General features: G+C 37.5%; 1 protein-coding gene across 1 annotated transcript in view; it reads right to left on the bottom strand.

Moving 5' to 3' along the window:
- The window catches only part of Gpc3 (glypican 3), a 423,699-nt gene that overhangs the window by 134,905 nt on the left and 269,706 nt on the right, over nucleotides 1-19,088 (bottom strand). Inside the window, exon 4 of the mRNA XM_026405602.2 lies at nucleotides 11,678-11,811. Coding sequence (XP_026261387.1) covers nucleotides 11,678-11,811 — 134 coding nt within the window. The remainder of the gene's footprint in view (nucleotides 1-11,677; nucleotides 11,812-19,088) is intronic.

Below are 19,088 nucleotides of genomic sequence, written 5' to 3'. Positions count from 1 at the left end.
TTTGGACACTGGTGGAAATCACAAGCCCTAAAATGCTTTTTGAGGTCTGTCTTAAGATCTGTCCAAAATGGTGGAAGTGATTATCTTGCACTTAATGCCATTTTCCATTTTATTACCATGAACTATTCATTTCATCTAATAACTTGAGTGGGGGATAGAACAAGAACAAACTAGCTCTCAGCACATGTTCATAAAGACTCACAGGAAAGCCAGGGTGATGGACAGAACGACTCATGAAAGGTTATTGGGACATATATAACACCTGATACCCCAACAGCTACTGCCTGCTGTGCCCCTACTCCCCTCACAGCCTACTCCTGGTGTCTGAGTATCATCAATCTTCAAAGAGAAGAGGCTCAATACAGAGCCCTGAAAATAAAAGTCAACATTAGTTTCTCACAGAGGAAAAAGATGGGTTCAATTAACAGCTAATAGGAGAGATGCTCTGTTTTACAAGGTAATAATACAGTCCCCAAGAGTGGAAACTGAAAGACTAAAGGCTAAGGCTGAGTAATTCTCCCCACTCCATGAGGAAATGAAATGTGGCCATTAGTCCATGGGAAACCATGGTCTTCTTTTTAATGAAAGAGTTTCCCTTAAGTTCGCCTACCTCCACACCCACTCTGATTAACGTAACTCAGGGCAAGAAAAATCTAACCCACAGCAAGGCCTTCATTTGATTTCCCAAGAAGTTGAAAATACAAGTACCCTGATTTTCTCCATTCCTCCCAACTTTATAATTTTCTTCTCTGAACATAAAGATCATTGACAAGTTGAAGAAGATCCAGATGAGGTTGGATCTAAATGTCAAGGGGATGAGGGATTGTAATAAACATAAGACCTTCCACTTTAGTATGGAAGGATATTACTTGGAAGGGTAAAGATAAAAATCTAATAAAACCACAAGGAATGTGGATAGTGTAACACAATCTTGGGTTATCATATTCTAGAACTCAGAGAAACTCTTTTAAACTTGAATGAGGTAACTTAGAGAAATAAAAGGTCATACTACTTCATAGAGTATGTATTACCTCTCCAGGACATATAGAATGGACAAAATGGGACTGTTTTTTTTTTTTTTTTTACAACTTACTTTTGAATTTGTTATTTTGAACTGATAACACAGTTTTATTTTACAACCATGTTATAATCATGGTCTGGTTCTCAGAATAACCTCTTCAATCCTATGATGAGCAATAGCTAAGAATACTGACTTTAGAGTCTAACCTAAGTGATTTTCAAAACCCAGCTACTCCCCCACTTATGGAGCAATGAAACTAAGGCAAATTCTAACTTTCTCTGAACTTCAGTTTTCTCATCTGTAAAAGGAAGATAATGATAGCAACTATCTCACTAAGTGTTTACCATAGTACACACACAAGTAAGCAGAGTTGTCCCTCTGTGATATTAGCCATGGCCAATATTACCATTGCCATGAATCTATAGAATAGAAACACACTATATATATGAAGTATGTATTATACAGAAAAAATTATGTATGAAAGATAATTTTTAAAAAATTAATTTCCAGGGGCTGGGGGTGTGGCTCAGTAGTAGAGTGCTTGTCTCGTACGTGTGACGCACTGGGTTCGATCCTCAGCACCACATAAAAATAAATAAAATAAAGATTTAAAAAAAAATAATTTCCAGGGCTGGAGTTATGGCTCAGCAATAGAGTGCTAGTCTAGCATGTGTGAGGCCCATGGTTTGATCCTCAGCACCACATAATAATAAATAAAATAAAAGTATTGTATCCAACTACAACTAAAATTTTTTTAAAAAATTTAAATTCCAGATAACTTCATGTGCACAATATAATTAAAATCCCTCATCTTTTGATGTGGGTATTAATAGGCACAACCATATTCTCTCTCAACAGATGTTTTCTGGTATTACTTTTCAAAGACTAGCTAGCTTAAAACACACACACACACACACACACACACACACACACTCAGACATACCAGGCACAATGACACACATCTGTAATCCCAGCCACTTGGCTCAGAAGGCTGATTAATGGAGATAGCAAGTTCAAGTCCAGCCTGAGCAACTTAGAAGACCTTATACCAAGATAAAAGAAAAAGTTTGGATGTGGTTGTACACACCTGTAATCCCAGTGATTTGGGAGGCTGAGGAAGGAAGATTATAATTCAAGGCCAGCCTCAACAACTTAGTGAGGCTCTAAGCAACTGAGTGTGACCCTGTCTCAGAATAAAAATGATAAAGAACTGGGGATGTAGCTCAGTGGTTATGCACCCCTGGGTTCAATCCCTAGTACCCCCCCCAACAAAAGCAGAAAACAACAACAAACAAAACAAAATAAAACAGAAATAAAAAATAAAATGGGCTGGGGATGTGTCTCAGAGGTTAAGTACCCCTGGGTTCTTAACCTAGTACTTAATCCCCAGTACCCAAAAGAAAGAAAGAAAAAAGAAAAAGGGCCAGAGATGTATTTCAATGGTGAGAGCCTCTGGGTTCAATCTCGACTAATACAAAAACAAAGTACACAAAAAATCTAAACACACACACACACATTAAAAAAAAAACACAAACATCTAGCTAGCTAATGGGCTAAGTAAACCTCTTGACTCATGTGGTATGGAAACTGAATTTTTTTTCTCTGAGCCTTGTAGGAAGGTAGTGGTGGTGGCCTTCACAGGGATTTGTTTCTAAGAATTTAAGAATCAGATGTAAAAGGCTGAGATAAAGTCAAAATAAAAATATTAGTCATCAGAGAATTACAAATCAAAAATACATTGAGATACCACTTTACACGGACTAAGATGATTATAATGAAAAACACAGACCACAACAAGTGTTGATGAGGATGTAGAGAAACTGGAAACCTCACATATTGCTGGTGAGAATGCAAAATGTCACCACCACTGTGGAAAAGTAGTTGGCAGGTACTCATAAAGTTAAACACAGAGTTACCAAATAACCCAGCAATTCCACACTTACGTATATACCAAAAAAGATTGATAAAAAGTACTCAGACAAGTACATGTTTACAGCAGCTCTATCAACAATAGCCACACGGTAGAACAAGATAAATGTCAATATTCTTATGAATAAACAAAGTGTGGTGTATACATTCAATTGAATACTATTAAGGCTTAAAAAGGAATAGAATTCTGACAGAGGCTACAACATGGATGAACTCTGAAAATGCTATGCTAAATGAAAGAAGCCAGTCACGAAAGACAACATATTATATGATTCCATTTACATTTAAATATTCAGAATAGGCAAGTCTATAGAGATATAAAGTAGATGTGTGGTTATTTGAGGCTGGGAGAAATAAGGGGATAGGGAGACAATAGTTAAAAGGTACAAGATTTCTTCTTGAGGTGATGAAATTCTGCTAAAATTGATTGTGCTGTTGGCTGAATATCTGTGAATATACTCAACTGATTGAATTATGTACTTTAAAAGGATGAATTGTATGGCATGTAGATTATATTTCAATAAAGCTATCACCATGTCCTTCCAAAAATTGAGTACAGAAGAGGTAAGAAATATCTCTAAGAGAGGCTTGTCTACTGTGTGGGGAGAGCTGCCAATTGGAAGAATGGAAGGAGGCAGGAGAACTTGGGAAAACAGAGTGGGATGGACACGAAGTAAACATACAGGTCAGCAACGAGAATGGAAATTTGTAAGATATGCAACTTTAGCACTGTAAATCTGTAACCTATGGTTACATTATGTTTTTTCCCTCATCATTTATAAAGGCTTTTGATTTTCTTTTTCATTATAAAAGAAACATACACTCATTGTGGGTAGTAAAAATAAAGAATGGTAGAAGAAAAAAAAACATTCACATCCCACTTCTAGAGATAATCATTGTTAATATTTAGGTATATTTCCTTCCTGACTTTTCACTTGAATAAAGTTTCACATTTATTTTTTTCAAACTTTTTTTTGGCAGTATTGGGGATTAAACCCAGGGTCTTGTACATGCCAGGCAAGTGATCTACCACTGAGCTACCTCCCCAGGCCAAAATCTATTCTTCTGCATAGGTTTGTTTATTGAGTTATTTATGGTTCTCAGTGTGTATTATATCCATTAGAAGTAACATAGAATAAAAGTGGATTTGATTGGAAAGGAACCTTAGAATAATGAAATAGGAACTTCAGGTGTAGCTCCATTGCAGAGTACTTGCCTAACTTACCTAGCATGCATGAGAACCTGGGTTTCATTTCTATCACTGCAAAATAATAAAAAATAAGTTGCTTCTCAAATAACTCTCAGCTTTGGGGGATGAAGTAGTACCCATCAGTTGGAGAACAACACAGCTACCAAACTCCAATACCCCCAGAGTCCCAAATGGCAGTGTTATTATAGCGCATGCCATTCTTTTATGCAAAAGCTTCTGCATTACTGTGAGAAAATAAATCTTGGTTGTCAAAAGAAACTCAAACTCTTTAAAATAAATCCAAACATACTATTTTGGAGGACAGAAAAAAAGAAGGCTTTCTAAACTGTTGGAGAGTCAATGAGCTTTTCAAAAAGGACAGCAACAACAGGTGATAATGTCCTCTGACACCATGGCAGCAGAGTGTGACAGGAGTAGTTTACCCCCTACCGAGTTTACTGTGCCTTTCTTGATTCTCCTTCTCTTTGTATCTTCCTGTCATTCCTTCCTAAACTTGCTTCTATGTGACAATTAAGTGTATTTGTATGTTTTCTTAAATAAAGCTTTATATTCTTTGGCTTCTAATTTTAAAAGGAGATTTGCCAAATCTTTCTATTTTTCTCTTTATAAAGACACCTGAAGCTAAATTAAATGACATATTAATTACCCACGTATGACCCAGTATGACCCAGTCCCAATTTTTCCTTTGTGCTAGTAGCCCATGAAGACAACAAAAGAATCTCCACCCATGAACTAAGGCAGCCTGTTCAACTGAATTGTTTCTAGAAAATATGGACAATTAGTTGCCTGAGATAGGAAAACAATTTGATTGAAGGGATTGCTCTTTGATTCTAACTCCACTTTATTCTGAATACTAACATGCTGAACATACCATTGCCATTTAAATAGTGGAGCCTGTGGTTCTCAGGACAAACCCAACATTTGCTTCTGACAATCTGCTCAGGAAAAAGAGTCTCTTCATAGAGGTTCCCTTTCAGTCTATTAAATGTGGAACTAAAGGATAGGGCTCCTTTGCATGCATGAGCCATTTTGAAATATTGCTGCTGGGGGCACGTGATCTTCCCTGGAGGGCTTCCATCATCCTAGAGAGAGGGGCGTCCTGGTCTGTGGTTATGGGGGAGGGGATCGCCTTTGCTTTCTTGCAATAATTTGCTTGGGCAGGCATCAAAGCAGCACTAATTGGAAACCACTGCAAATAAAAACAGCCTTTCATCCCTGACTGCAGCCCCTGAACTTTATTATTATTATTATTAAGGTTCTTTTTTTTTGTTAATGTAAAGTAATACAAGCTCACTGTTTAAAAAATAATTGAAAATGCAAAAAAAAAGTACATAAAATCAAATAACTAAGATTGGAATGGTACAAGATCATACCTAATTCTGTGGGAAGGAGCCTTTCAATTTGACCCCAAACAACTTTCTGAACTTCTGAAGATTAGAATACTTTTTCACATCTTGTTCCCTTTGCCTGGAACACCTTCCTTCCCTCTTCCATCTGTTGAATTTCTACTTATTCTTAGGGCTGAGCTCAAAAGATGCCTTTTCCAAGTAGCCTTTCTTGATTCTCCCAGCAGAGCTGCTAGCTTCCTCATCTGTGATGCTGTGACTCTTTTACATAGCTCTGTTTTGGCACTCACCCCCAACATATGAAATTATTTATTTATGTGTCTGTCTCCCTAACTAGACTAGGAGCTCCTCCTACCCCTCACACAATGCTCAGCATACAGAAGGTGATGACAAATATTGAAAGAAGTAGAGTCCTATAAGACAGAAGTTCCATAAGATAGAATGATTTTTATACCAGACTTTAAATTTTCTCATTCACTCAGGACATTTGTGGTTTTGGTCAGAAGATGAAAGGCTTTCAAAGCTGCCTAGCCAAAGTTAGAGAAGTAGTCCAAGGGGAAGTGAGAGAAGTACTGATTTTCAATAAGGGAGCTGAGAACACCTTTGTTCTTTTCTTTCTAGGTCATTTAGTAGTGTCATGTAATCCATTGCTCCTTTAGACCAACACAGAGGGGAAGGAGAGGATGCAGATGACTGTTAACACATAAATATAATTTCACAAGGATGGAGGAACTGTTATCAGCTGGGACAGAAGCTTGGTATATAGATGCAAGTTGGACTATTTGACTATAGATTTAGGGTTTGGAAAATGGAAAGGTATGCTCATATTTTCTACCAAATAGTTTTTGGAATATGGAAATGACAAGGAAAATAGTACCACAAGGGAAGTGGTAAAGAAACCATTCAGGAGAGTCAGGGATGGAGAGGCTAAGATGTGCTGAAAATATTGGAGGTGGAAGGGGCTGTGAAGATCTGATTGCTTCTATTTTGGTTCTTCTAGATGTGCATCTTGTTTGACTCTCACTGTTTTAAATTTGATGACAGATATTTTCAATAGTTATCCCTTAAAGGAACCCCAAGTGCCATATATAGACCACCCGTTGAGTATAAAATCGCCTTTAAATTGAACTAAGCTATTTCTAAGATTAGTTGTGTGTTGCAAACTACCCAGTTGGGGGCAGACAAAACAAACAGATGACTTCTGAATGCTACCAAAGGAATTCTGCATTTCTTTGTGTGTTGTTATTTTAATAAGGCAAAGGGCTTTTCAAGTCATAATCAGATTCAGACAGCTCCCTCACAACCTCAACAGATTGAATGCTGCAATAGGGTTCCTTTAGAATGATCATATTTTTAACTACTGAGGATGGAGCTTGGGCATGGGTGTGGGGAGTGCTAGAGACACACATATATTTTTCTGGACAGTATGAAATGCTGTGCAGAACACACTGAGAAATTTATAGAGGTACTAACACTCTGCCAAAACAAACCCTTCTGATAACATCAGATTGTTTGTGTGTGGGGGGGCAGCGCATTTAGCAAGAGATCATCTTAATCCCCACTCCTTTCCTCTAAGAAAGTTTATGATTATTTGAAGGAGTTGAATGAAATCAGACACGCTGCTGTTGTTTTGTTCAATCCTTCTGTTAGAAAATTCAGAAAGAAAGGCTCCATATCAGACTCTAAGGCTTCATCTAGCAAAAAAAAAAAAAAAAGGAAGAAAAGAAAAGATGGGAAAATCATGAGGCAGGTTCATTCTCCCAATACCCAAAGGAGCCCTGTCTAACTGCCACTTACTCAAGTCTATAGATTTTGTTGATTTCTCTTTTATTTTATTTGAGGTTAGCTACAAGTTCAAAAATGACTCTAAAAACAATGTCATACCTGGTTGACCAGACAATTTTTCCTTTCCCTGGAAGATCAACAGCCTGGTATGGTGAATGAGACAGAAACCATGACAGAGGCCATGGCAGAGGACCTTGATATACCTCTGGATCAACAGGACAATTTCTGTTTTTAAATTTTATTTATTCTAATTTTTAATTATACATAAAAATTGTACATACTGAACAGGGCAGTTTCAATATAGAACTAGATTGGTATGTTTACTTTGAAAAAGCTCCACATGTGGTTTTGTTACAAATTCATATACCACTTCCTTCATAAAGCCTCAACTCTAATTTCCCTGGGCAGAGGTTCTGTCTTTCCATGTAGCTTGCCTCTGTACTCTGGAATTCTTTGGCTTTAGTTCTCATAACACTATCTTTGGAATTGTTTGCATTTAAAGTCTATTTCCCCATTAGACCTAGCTGAAGAACAGGGACTATTTATTGGTATTTTCACTACCCAGTATATATTATACCACTAAAAAGTTTTAAATAAATTCCTGTTGAACTGAATATATAGATATAGATATATGGTATGTATCATATATCTGTAAGTATATGATACCTCATATACTATGATAAGATATATCATATATATGGTATGTATCATATATCTATATCTACATATACACATGTATATGTATGTATTCACTTCAGTTAAATATGGAAGGAGTTTTCACTATTTAAAAGTTAATGTCTTACATGGACTGAGGTTAATTCCTTAGGTGCTTCAGTGGTTCAGGCCAAGAGTGAAGGCAATGGAAAACAATGAACAAAGGACAAGCAGAAGGTAAAGAGGGCCTTGATATATGGCCTAATTCTGTCATTCCAGAGTGACAAAAATGTCCCAAAGAACCCCTAAGTGGCTGAAAAAAATGATTCTCAAATATCGTGGTGTTAGGAGGCTGGTCCATAAATTTCTTGGTACTCCTCTCTTCAAGAAGTGGAGCTTGATTTCCCTCCTCTTAAATATGTATTAATACTTGTTTCTAACAAATCTGTCAGAATTAATGGTGCGTCACTTCTAATACTAGGTCATTAAAGATGATACAGCTTCCTCTTTGCTTTCTTGCATGGATCACTTATTGTGGGGAAGCCAATTGCCATGTTGTTTCAGAGGTCTACCTAGTGAGGAACTCAGGCCTCCTTCCAACAAGCAGCATTAACTTGCCAAACCTCTAAGTGAGCCATTTTGACTCTAGCCTTAGTCAAATCGTAGCTCTAGGCTGGGGGTATAGATCTGGGTTTCATTCCCAGAACCAAAAACAAACAAACAAAACCCAAACCACACTGCAACCCAAGGCAACATCTTGACTGAAAATTCCTTAGAGACTTTGAGAACCACCTACTTAACCATTTCAATATTTCTGATGGACATAAACTGTAAAATAATAATTATTTTATATAGTTGTTTTTGGTAATTCATTATGTAGTAATAAGACTATTATAATTCCTTTACAATCTTAAAAATAATTGAAGAACTTCAAAAGTTTTAGTTTATATATTATATATTTAACAATATTTACTATTTTAGAAATTAAAACTCAGAAAAAATTAAGACCTATTATTAATTTAAAATTAGCCATCATATATTCAAAATGTGTAAATATAAATAACATTTTATTAATAAATTAATGACAAAAGTAACATTTGTTTCTTTTTGCAAGATATCTTTACTGTCTGACTTGTTAGAATACAGGTAGCTTCTCCTACTGACTTCTGTATATTATCTGTTGCAATTTTGTTTTGGTTGAAATATATAAACAAAACTTACTTAAACTGAAAAGTTTTTTTCTCAGCAAGAGAAACAATAAGAGAGGTAAACAGGGAGCCTACATCCTGGGAACAAATCTTTACTCCACACACTTCAGATAGAGCCCTAATAACCGGAATATATAAAGAACTCAAAAAATTAGACAATAAGATAACAAATAACCCAATCAACAAATGGGCCAAGGACCTGAACAGACACTTCTCAGAGGAGGACATACAATCAATCAACAAGTACATGAAAAAATGCTCACCATCTCTAGCAGTCAGAGAAATGCAAATCAAAACCACCCTAAGATACCATCTCACTCCAGTAAGATTGGCAGCCACTATGAAGTCAAACAACAACAAGTGCTGGCAAGGATGTGGGGAAAAGGGTACTCTTGTACATTGCTGGTGGGACTGCAAACTGGTGTGCTCAATTTGGAAAGCAGTATGGAGATTCCTGGGAAAGCTGGGAATGGAACCACCATTTGACCCAGCTATACCCCTTCTCGGACTCTTCCCTGAAGTCCTTAAAAGAGCGTACTACAGGGATACTGCCACATCGATGTTCATAGCAGCACAATTCACAATAGCTAGACTGTGGAACCAACCCAGATGCCCTTCAATAGATGAATAGATAAAAAAATGTGGCATTTATACACAATGGAGTATTATGCAGCACTAAAAAATGATAAAATCATGGAATTTGCAGGGAAATGGATGGCATTAGAGCAGATTATGCTAAGTGAAGTTAGCCAATCCCTAAAAAACAAATGCCAAATGTCTCCTTTGATATAAGGAGGGCAACTAAGAACAGAGCATGGAGGAAGAGCAGGAAGAAAAGATTAACATTAAACAGAGACATGAAGTGGGAGGGAAAGGGAGAGAAAAGGGAAATTGCATGGAAATGGAGGGAGAACCTCATTGTTATACAAAATTACATATAAGACGTTGTGAGGGGAATGGGAAAATAAACAAGGAGAGAAGTGAATTACAGTAGATGGGGTAGAGAGAGAAGATGGGAGGGGAGGGGAGGGGGGATAGTAGAGGATAGGAAAGGTAGCAGAATACAACAGTTACTAGTAGGGCATTATGTAAAAATGTGGATGTGTAACCGATGTGATTCTGCAATCTGTATACGGGGTAAAAATGGGAGTTCATAACCCACTTGAATCTAATGTATGAAATATGATATGTCAAGACCTATGTAATGTTTTAAACAACCAATAAAAAAAGAAAAAAAAGAAATATATAAACAAACTCTAGCTCCACTCAGTTACCAAAGGAAGATCTCACAGAAACTTACTGACACCCCAAAAGGTCTCTGTGACTCCCAGAGGTTCTTGAATCGCACTTTAACTAGGCTGCTATAAGGAAACTAGAAATCTATTAAATTGGAAGTCAACAAGAGAAAAGAAAATGGAACATTTTGCATTGTTTCCTTGGGGCACACATGCTCTCTCAAGCTACATTACACCTTCTCTTATTCTAAACTGAACCATATAAGGCTCAGAATTACTATTTCAAAACTTCCTATAGTAAATCAAGAGGAATTAAATAACTTACCCCAAATCTGATATATTACTTATTTCATCTCTTAATTTTTTTTTTTTTTTGGTACTGGGGATTGAACCCAGGGGTATTTAATCACTAAGCCACATCCCTAGCCCTTTTTATTTTTTGAGACAGGGTGTCATTGAGTTGCTTAGAGCTTTGCTAAATTGTTGAGGTTGACTTTGTACTTGTGATCCTTCTGCCTCAACCTCCTGAGCTGCTGGGATTACGGGCATGTGCTATTACTCCAGACTTAATTTTCCATCTATAGGCCAAGTCCCTCAAAATCAACAGGAAGAAGAGCTCATGCCATCAATTTTTGAGCCAGTGACAGAGTTACCTTTTTGGGTATGGAAATTCTCAGTTGTGATGTGCTTCCCATCTAATTTCCACCCCTCAAGTATAACCAAGGAATTAGAACAGGATTGGAGGGAAGCTAGATGGGCTGAGTGAAAGTAAAAGGAATAAGAAGTCATATTTTGTCCCTTGACTGTTGTTTCAAGAAATATAAACTAGATACTTCCTTTTATTGCTTTAAAAAGAGTATATAAAGTGTGCAGTATATGCATGTGTGTGTATGTGTATACATGAGTGGGTCTTGTCAGTGTCTTTTTGATAAACTTAATCCTGCCTCACTGTTAATAATGGGAAGACTCACAAATCAAGCCATGAAACAGTAGCACCTGATTGTATGTACAAAATATTGTTTACTCAATAAAGGATCTTGAATAGGGAAGTTCATTCCAGTCTGTGTTGCTATTCTAGTTATTTACATATGGAAAGTTTACATTGAAATATGACTCAGATATAATAAAATATCTTTTTTCTTTAACATTAACAGATAATGGAATTTAATTAAGCACTCCACACAGAAGAACTAAATAACATGTATTTACAAAACTTCACTCCAGTGGTTTTTGACCTTAAACACAATTGCTAATTGTATGCTGAAACAAAGGAAAAAAAAACACCTCACCTTCTTCGGCTGGACAAGGTTTCTTCATGTTCCACACGAGCAACTTTTAACACCTTCTTGTCAATAAACAGATCTTCAGGATAATAAGCAGATCTATACTGGCGTTGTTGAGAATGGGCACATAACTTGCCAATCTGAAAAAAGAAATGCAATATAATTATATGATACTTTCACAAAAATCATAGTAGAAACAAATTCTGAAATGCATTTCAATTTCCTCCCTGAATTTCCCTTTTTTTTCTTTTTGTACTGGGGTTTGAACCCAGGGGTGCTTTGACACTGAGCCACATCCCCAGCCTGTTTAACATTTTATTTTCAGACAGGGTCTTACTAAGTATTTAGGGCCTCACTAAGTTGCTGAGGCTGGCCTTGAACTTGTGATAGTCCTGCCGCAACCTCCCACCTGGCTGGGATCACAGGTGTACACCACAGCTGGCCCACTTTCCTTGTAAAGAACAGAACACAGTTATTACCAGAGTTTAAAAAAGTGATAAGGTTTGAAGACAAGAAATCATTGATTGAAAAGAAAGCAAAAGACTAGTGGGGAAGGGAACTCATTCTAAACACACAGCTTACTCAGAGATTTCCTAAGATGATAAATAAATTTTTAACTTGAGAAGACCCTTTACACAGGCTTCATGCTATTGATACCTTTTAATGGCACTTGGTGTTTATATTTATGAATACGTTCAGAAAAGAGAACTGCAAAATTGAGGAAGAACTGCTATTGGAGATTGGGGCGTGAGAAGTGTTGAGTAGCCTATTAATAAAAGAGAAGCCTTCCATGCACAGAGTGCTCCTGATTCTAATGAACATTTCATTATAAGAATCAAGCTAAGGGAGTCTGAAAACTGTCAGTGTAGTTACGCATCTGACTTTCCTAAAAATGCCCAAGGAAAGACAGCAAGTCAACCAGTGAACAGTCAGTGTCATCAGCTGTGAATCATATGTCATTGTGTGAGCCCAGGATTGAGAGTATTAAAGAGCATAGGTGCTCAAGGCAGCCAGACGGTCTGCCTGCCTGCCTTCTTTCTTTATCTCCTCCCCCTTTTCCCTTTCTCTTTCGTGCCCTTATAATTCTTTTCATTCATTCATTCATTCATTCAAAAATACTCATTGGATATCTCCTTCTAAAACATCCCTCTTTTATACTCATGTAGCAAAAACATTTTGTCTTAAATGGCTTTAACTCTTTTACTTAGCTTCATTCTAATTGGTTTCTTTGGTTAAATTATTTGCAGATTTGTCATTTTTTCACTTTCAGACAAAAGCTTAAATGAAATTCCATATGAAGAATCATAAATATTGGCAGGAACACTGGTGCACACCTCTAATTCCAGCAACTTGAGAGGCCAACGCAGGGATTGTGAGTTGGAGGCCAATTAGGGCAACTTATTGAAAAACTGTCACAAAATAAAAAATAAAAAAAGGTTGAGAATGTGGCTCAGTGATAAAAAAAATCCCTACGTTCAATCCTTTACCAAAGAAAGAAAGAAATGACTATTAACTTTTTTACATGTCTCACTTCTGCCAGACACTATGCTAAATATTACCATCCACATTTTATTTTGTTTACTTTCCTTGTGGTATTAGAGATTGAATCCACAGGTACTCTACCATTCAGGTATGCCCCGAGTCCTGTTTATTTTTTATATTGAGACAAGGATCTTGCTAAGTTGCCCAGGCTGGCCTACAACTTGCAATTGTCCTGCCTCAGCCTTCTGAATAGCTGTGATTTAAAAATGTGCCAGTATGCTCAGATACCATCCCCATTTTATAGATTAGGAGATTGAGTCTCAAGGAAGTTTAGACTTTCCTGAGACAAGTGCGCAGTGAATCCTCTTGCCTGACTTTGAACCCATTTTTTCTGACTGCAAATCTCATGCAACAATACTTCCCTAGGATATGATACTTGATTTCTGCTTATATTCTGTTTTGAAAAAAAGTCATAGGCCTCAAAAACATAGCTAGTCAACATTGCCAAGGTTAACATATAGATTGTAAACTTCAAGAAAAACACTAGAAAAACAAGGGTTCTATCTTCATCACTTCTGTACCTTCACAAAATTCAGACCAGATTTGGTACATGATTAGGTATGTGAGGTGAATTAACTGAAGTGAAGTAAAGGAATTTTTTATTATCAGGTCTAGTATACCACTCTACTGATAAGCCATGACTCTTTGTGGTAATCCTGGCTTCTAGATTTTTCAGGTTGGCCCTGATAGCATTTATTAAATTATATGTCTATATGTAAAGGCATAAATGGCTTTTAGTTTACAGAGCTTTTGAAGGTTTTCCACAAAAAATATATTTCCCATACTTTTTTTTCTGCAATTCTAGGGCTGAAACCCAGGGCTTTGCACTTTCCCAGTAAGCACTGTACTACCAAACTATGCCCTCAGCCCCTAAATGTATTCTTTTTTGTGTGTTTGTGGTACTGGGTTCAAACCCAGGGCTGTGCACATGATAGGGACGAACTGTCCTACTCACCTACTTTCCCAACCCCTTAAATATTTGAATTAGGAAAAAAATTATCTAGAATCAACAGTAGAATCACCTCCATTTATGAAACACAGCATCTATCATTTGACATTCCTATTACCTATTCTCAATATTTTATTCTTTTTTTTTTAGAAAGAGTGAGAGAGGAGAGAGAGAGAGAGAGAGAGAGAGAGAGAGAGAGAGAGAGAGAATTTTTTTAATATTTATTTTCTAGTTCTTGGCGGACACAACATCTTTGTTTGTATGTGGTGCTGAGGATCGAACCCGGGCCGCACGCATGCCAGGCGAGCGCGCTACCGCTTGAGCCACATCTCCAGCCCTCAATATTTTATTCTAATGGAACAAAACAAAAGTTGTGGACACTTAAAATATTCCATCTGGCTTTGGAATGTATGATATTGAAATTTTCTCATGTGTTTATGTAATGCTGTTTGACTTGGGCTAATACTAACTTCAAATAAAGTATCTGCATTCTCTGAATATGCCCTAATGGGGAGGAGTCTGGTAGGTTGCTTTAGGCCAAGGGCTGCCCAGGTGGACTGGGGAGTTAAATTGCAATCACTTCCAAAGCATATAACACAGATACAAATAGCTGAAGGCAGACTGTGCATTATAACTATATGTCTATAGATATATACATATTTACTTTGTTAAGCCACAGGTGAAATTTCATAGAACAAAACCCTTCATTTTGTTTCCTAAATATCTATTTATTATTCTGTGAACATACATCAATGTGAGAGTCTATTTCACCAGGATCAAAATCTTAGAACATTCAGGTGCATGGGACACATTCTCTTGACCTACACCTGTTACAAATCCAGCACCAAAATAAAATCTTTCACAGTAACTTGTCTACTTACACCCCACAGCTGTGAACTCTCCCTATGTATTGAAAGCCAGCCCTTTGTATAGTGAATACTAATTGGGCCACAGCAAGACTTTAAAGTATTTGCCCCCTACCCCACCCCAACCTACTGGAAAAGGGTGCAGCTGAGGCAGAGGTAGGAAGGTTAAGAATAAATGAGAATGTAGCGAGTCTGTAGTCTGACCTTTCTTCACAAGCCACCCAATGTGGCATTAGCAAGCAGACTTCCCAAAGCTCTGTGTGGGGTAAGGGGCAAACAATGGTGTCCTGCCAATCCCCCCACTCCCCCATCTGAAATATGCCACATCTTATCAGACAGGCTGTATTTTCTTCCACAAATCTACCATGAAGCAAATTCTTCTCATATACAAAGCATTTGTCAAATCTATGCCCCCCTCCTTTGAGCCCTTCTCCCCACATCTTTCACCTCCACACTGTGTGAGCTGGAGGTGAATAGTATGAGCTTATATTGAGAAGTAGACACTAAAAAAAAAGAACATAATTTACAAAGAGATGCAGCATTCATGTTGACAAAGTCCTTTCAACTTCACACTTGAGAAACATCAGGCTATGCTGGGAGAACTGGGTCTTATTCTTCAGCTGCAAAAGAAGCCAGCCTCCCAAGTGGCATTTTAGAAATCAGTAGCCTGTCCAGGAGTTTTAGGCTCTTAAATAGTAAGTGAAATCCAATTTCCTTTTACTAACTAATGTACCTAGTCAAGAATGCTGCCACCTTTAAATTTGGTTAGTTGGAGTGAATTTATTGGACAGGTGAGTATCTCTATCAGAAGACCTGGAATAAATTACCTTTTGTTTTCCATGAACCATGATTCCTAACAATACCTTTATTTATGGGCCAGAACCTGTGGCAGGAAAAGCAATAGTGCTTTGAACTGTTACAAGTCCTGAAATTTAAGAAGGCAGGATCTCTGACCTTAACCTAGCCAGCAAGTCACTCTGAAAATCTTGGCACCACCCTTTCCCATCAGAATCCAGAGGCATTATCTTTATGCATACAGGAATCAAACATACTGGGGCCCAGTAAGGTATAGTGAAGAGCTCAGTAGGCTGGGCATCAGTAGACCTAGCCTACAATCCCATTTCATCATTTTCTCTTTTAAATTGTTGCATAACAATTGCACCTATTAATGGGATACTGTGTGATATGTCAACACATGTTCACAACCTGCAATTATCAAATCAGGGTAATTACATATCCATCACCTCCAACATTTATCATCCCTTTGTGGTGTAAATATTCAAAATCTTTTCTATTTTTCCAATATATAATAAATTATTGCTAACTATAGTCACCCTATTGTGCTATAGAACACTGGAACGTATTCCTCCTGCCCTAACTATATTTTTTGTACCTGTTAACCACCCTTTCCCTATCTCCCCAGCCTGTCCTCAGTCCTTCCCGGGCTATGATAATCACCATTCATTCTACTCTTCTATGAGAACAACTATTTTAGCTTTTGCCTGAGGGACAGCATGCAGTATTTGTCTTTATGTGCTGGCTTATTTCAGTAAGCACAATGCTCTGCCACTCAGCTACAGCCCCAGCCCCGAAGCTTGGTCTTTTTATGCTAAGTGTGACAAAGAAGTAGACAGTGGTGAAGTGAAATTGGACAAAAGTGCTATAATCTAATGATAATATACTAGGTGAACAAAGCAAGTTTTTCTTATTCAGATTCCTCTCTATCTCCATGTCTTTGGAGATTAGTACATTCTTCTTCTTCATTTACATAATATTTGCCTCTTGGATGAGTGTCTGATGCTCTACTTCAGGTAAGAGTCTGCTAGATTTTGTCTTGTCAGGTGAAGGTAAGAGTAACCTTCCTGCTTTTGCTGTTTTCTCAAGGGCCAAGGTGCCATATTTTGGGGTGATGTGTCCTGAACTCCATGCAAAGCCTTTGGTTTGTCATAATTTACACCTGCACGCCATAACTGCTATGTTTATGGCCCAATGGTTAAAAATCTAACACTTATTCTTAGTTCCCCATTCACTGCACAGTCTGAGAATTCTCAACAAACAAAACCCTCAGACCTGCTCTTTCACTCTGGCTGACTGAGCAGAGAAAGAGCCTGTGTTGTGAGCTTCTCAAACTCTTTTGAAACATAACATTTTATTCCAGCCTAGTGCTTCACAAATAACTTCTACATCCATTCTTCATTCCTTCCAGTAAATTCTACAACAATCCTCTGAGTTTATTGAGCAGGTTTTATTAACCCCACTTTGGAGATAAAGAAAACAGGTTCATAACTATTGAGGAACTTAAAGCAAGGTCATAGTGCTAGGAAATGACAGAACTGAGACTTTCTGATTCCAAAAGTTATGATGATGATGATGATGATGATGATGATGATGATGATTTGTTTCTGATGCCTCATTCTGTGCCATCCTGTGTCTGTGAACAGCATAGACTTTGGGACATCCCAGTACTGGGTGTGGTCCAGATCTGAAATCTGGTGGACATTCAATTTATAATCAGAGAGTGGTGATGAATGATGAAAAATACAAAAACATACTAAAAGAAAGTCTTAAGTTATTCAAGACAAACAGAAAACTGACATCTGATTTTAACTTGGGTTTCTGGCAGTATTTCTAATAGGGTTAAGTCAATAGTGGAGTGATTTAAATTTCTTAGTCTACCAAGTAAGAGTCAATTAGCAGCCATACCAAAGCACTAGATATCAGGCTTTATGGGAGAGGTGGCTCCCAAGAAGGATCCCTCTGCTGCTTGCTGTCTGCAGAATGTCCCTGGACCCTTGTTCTTGAATTCAGATTCTTGGGTCAGCTACAATATCTTTAATTCCAATAATTAAACTCAGGTCTAGCCTGATGTCTGAGCTAACTGTATCCATTTATAGTTTCCTCCAAAAAGGAGATTCCAGGTTAATATTATGGCTACAAAAATGCAAAATATTCGAGAATTTAGCAGTAATTGTCTAAAACAGTAGAAAATTGGAGGAGGGTGTTGTTAACTACATTAATGTTCTTCTCTGGCTCTCTCCCACTCTTAACTTACTCTAAGGGATCTATTTTACTCTGCATGAATGGCATGCTTTACATTTTTCTTTCCCAATAAATAAGCAATGTTGGGCTGATACACGAGGCTGGGATTGTGGCTCAATGGTAGAGCGCTTGCCTAGCACATGTGAGACACTGGGTTCAATCCTCAGTACCACATAAAAATAAATAAAGATATTGTGTCCATCTGCAACTAAAAATATTTAAAAATATGTACTGTAACAACTTTCCTAAATACATATATGAAAATATTACAGTGAATCCCACCATCATGTACATCCACAGGAATGTGGTCCTAATTAGAACAAGATATATTCCATGTTTGTATAATTATATCAAAATGAATTCTACTGTAATGTATAACTTAAAAGGACCAATAAAAAAGAAATATGTAAAAGTCATGCATGGGTGTGGTGTAACTAAGTCTGTGTCTTTTAACTTAAATGAGTCATAACAAAAAGGAGGAAGAGGAGGGAGATATGAGAAGATAGAAAAGGAGAGGGAGAAGCAGAAGCAGAAACAGAGAATTTCTCTTTAGTGAGTCTATGGCATTGGAAAGCCATGGCCTCAAGATGCTGCCCTCAGAAGTCTAACAGTGTTTGAGGGGGAATGTCCTGCTGACTTGTACTGGGTGACTGGAGATCCGCACAGCTTCTTTCTCAGGAGCTTAAACTGAGACCATCAAGACTCTAAGAGCACTGGGAACGAGGACACATACCTGTAATCCCAGTGGCTCAGGAGGCTGAGGGAGGAAGATCATGAGTTCAAAGCCAGCCTCAGCAACTTAGTGAGTTGCTAAGCAACTCTGTGAGACCCTGTATCTAAATAAAACACAAAAAAGGGCTAGGGATGTGGCTCAGTGGTTAAGTGCCCCTGGGTTCAATCCCCAGTACCGGGGAAAAAAAAAAAAAAGACTCTTAAGACCTATTGAAGTCTTTTTCAGTTTTTTAAAAAATGCTTTTTAAAAGTTTTTTTCTAGTTGTAGATGAACAGAATGTCTTTATTT

Source organism: Urocitellus parryii, chromosome X, assembly GCF_045843805.1.
Source record: "Urocitellus parryii isolate mUroPar1 chromosome X, mUroPar1.hap1, whole genome shotgun sequence".
Classification (NCBI taxonomy): domain Eukaryota; kingdom Metazoa; phylum Chordata; class Mammalia; order Rodentia; family Sciuridae; genus Urocitellus; species Urocitellus parryii.
The sequence above is the reverse complement of the archived record's forward strand: the minus strand, read 5'-3'. Positions and strand labels throughout refer to the sequence as shown.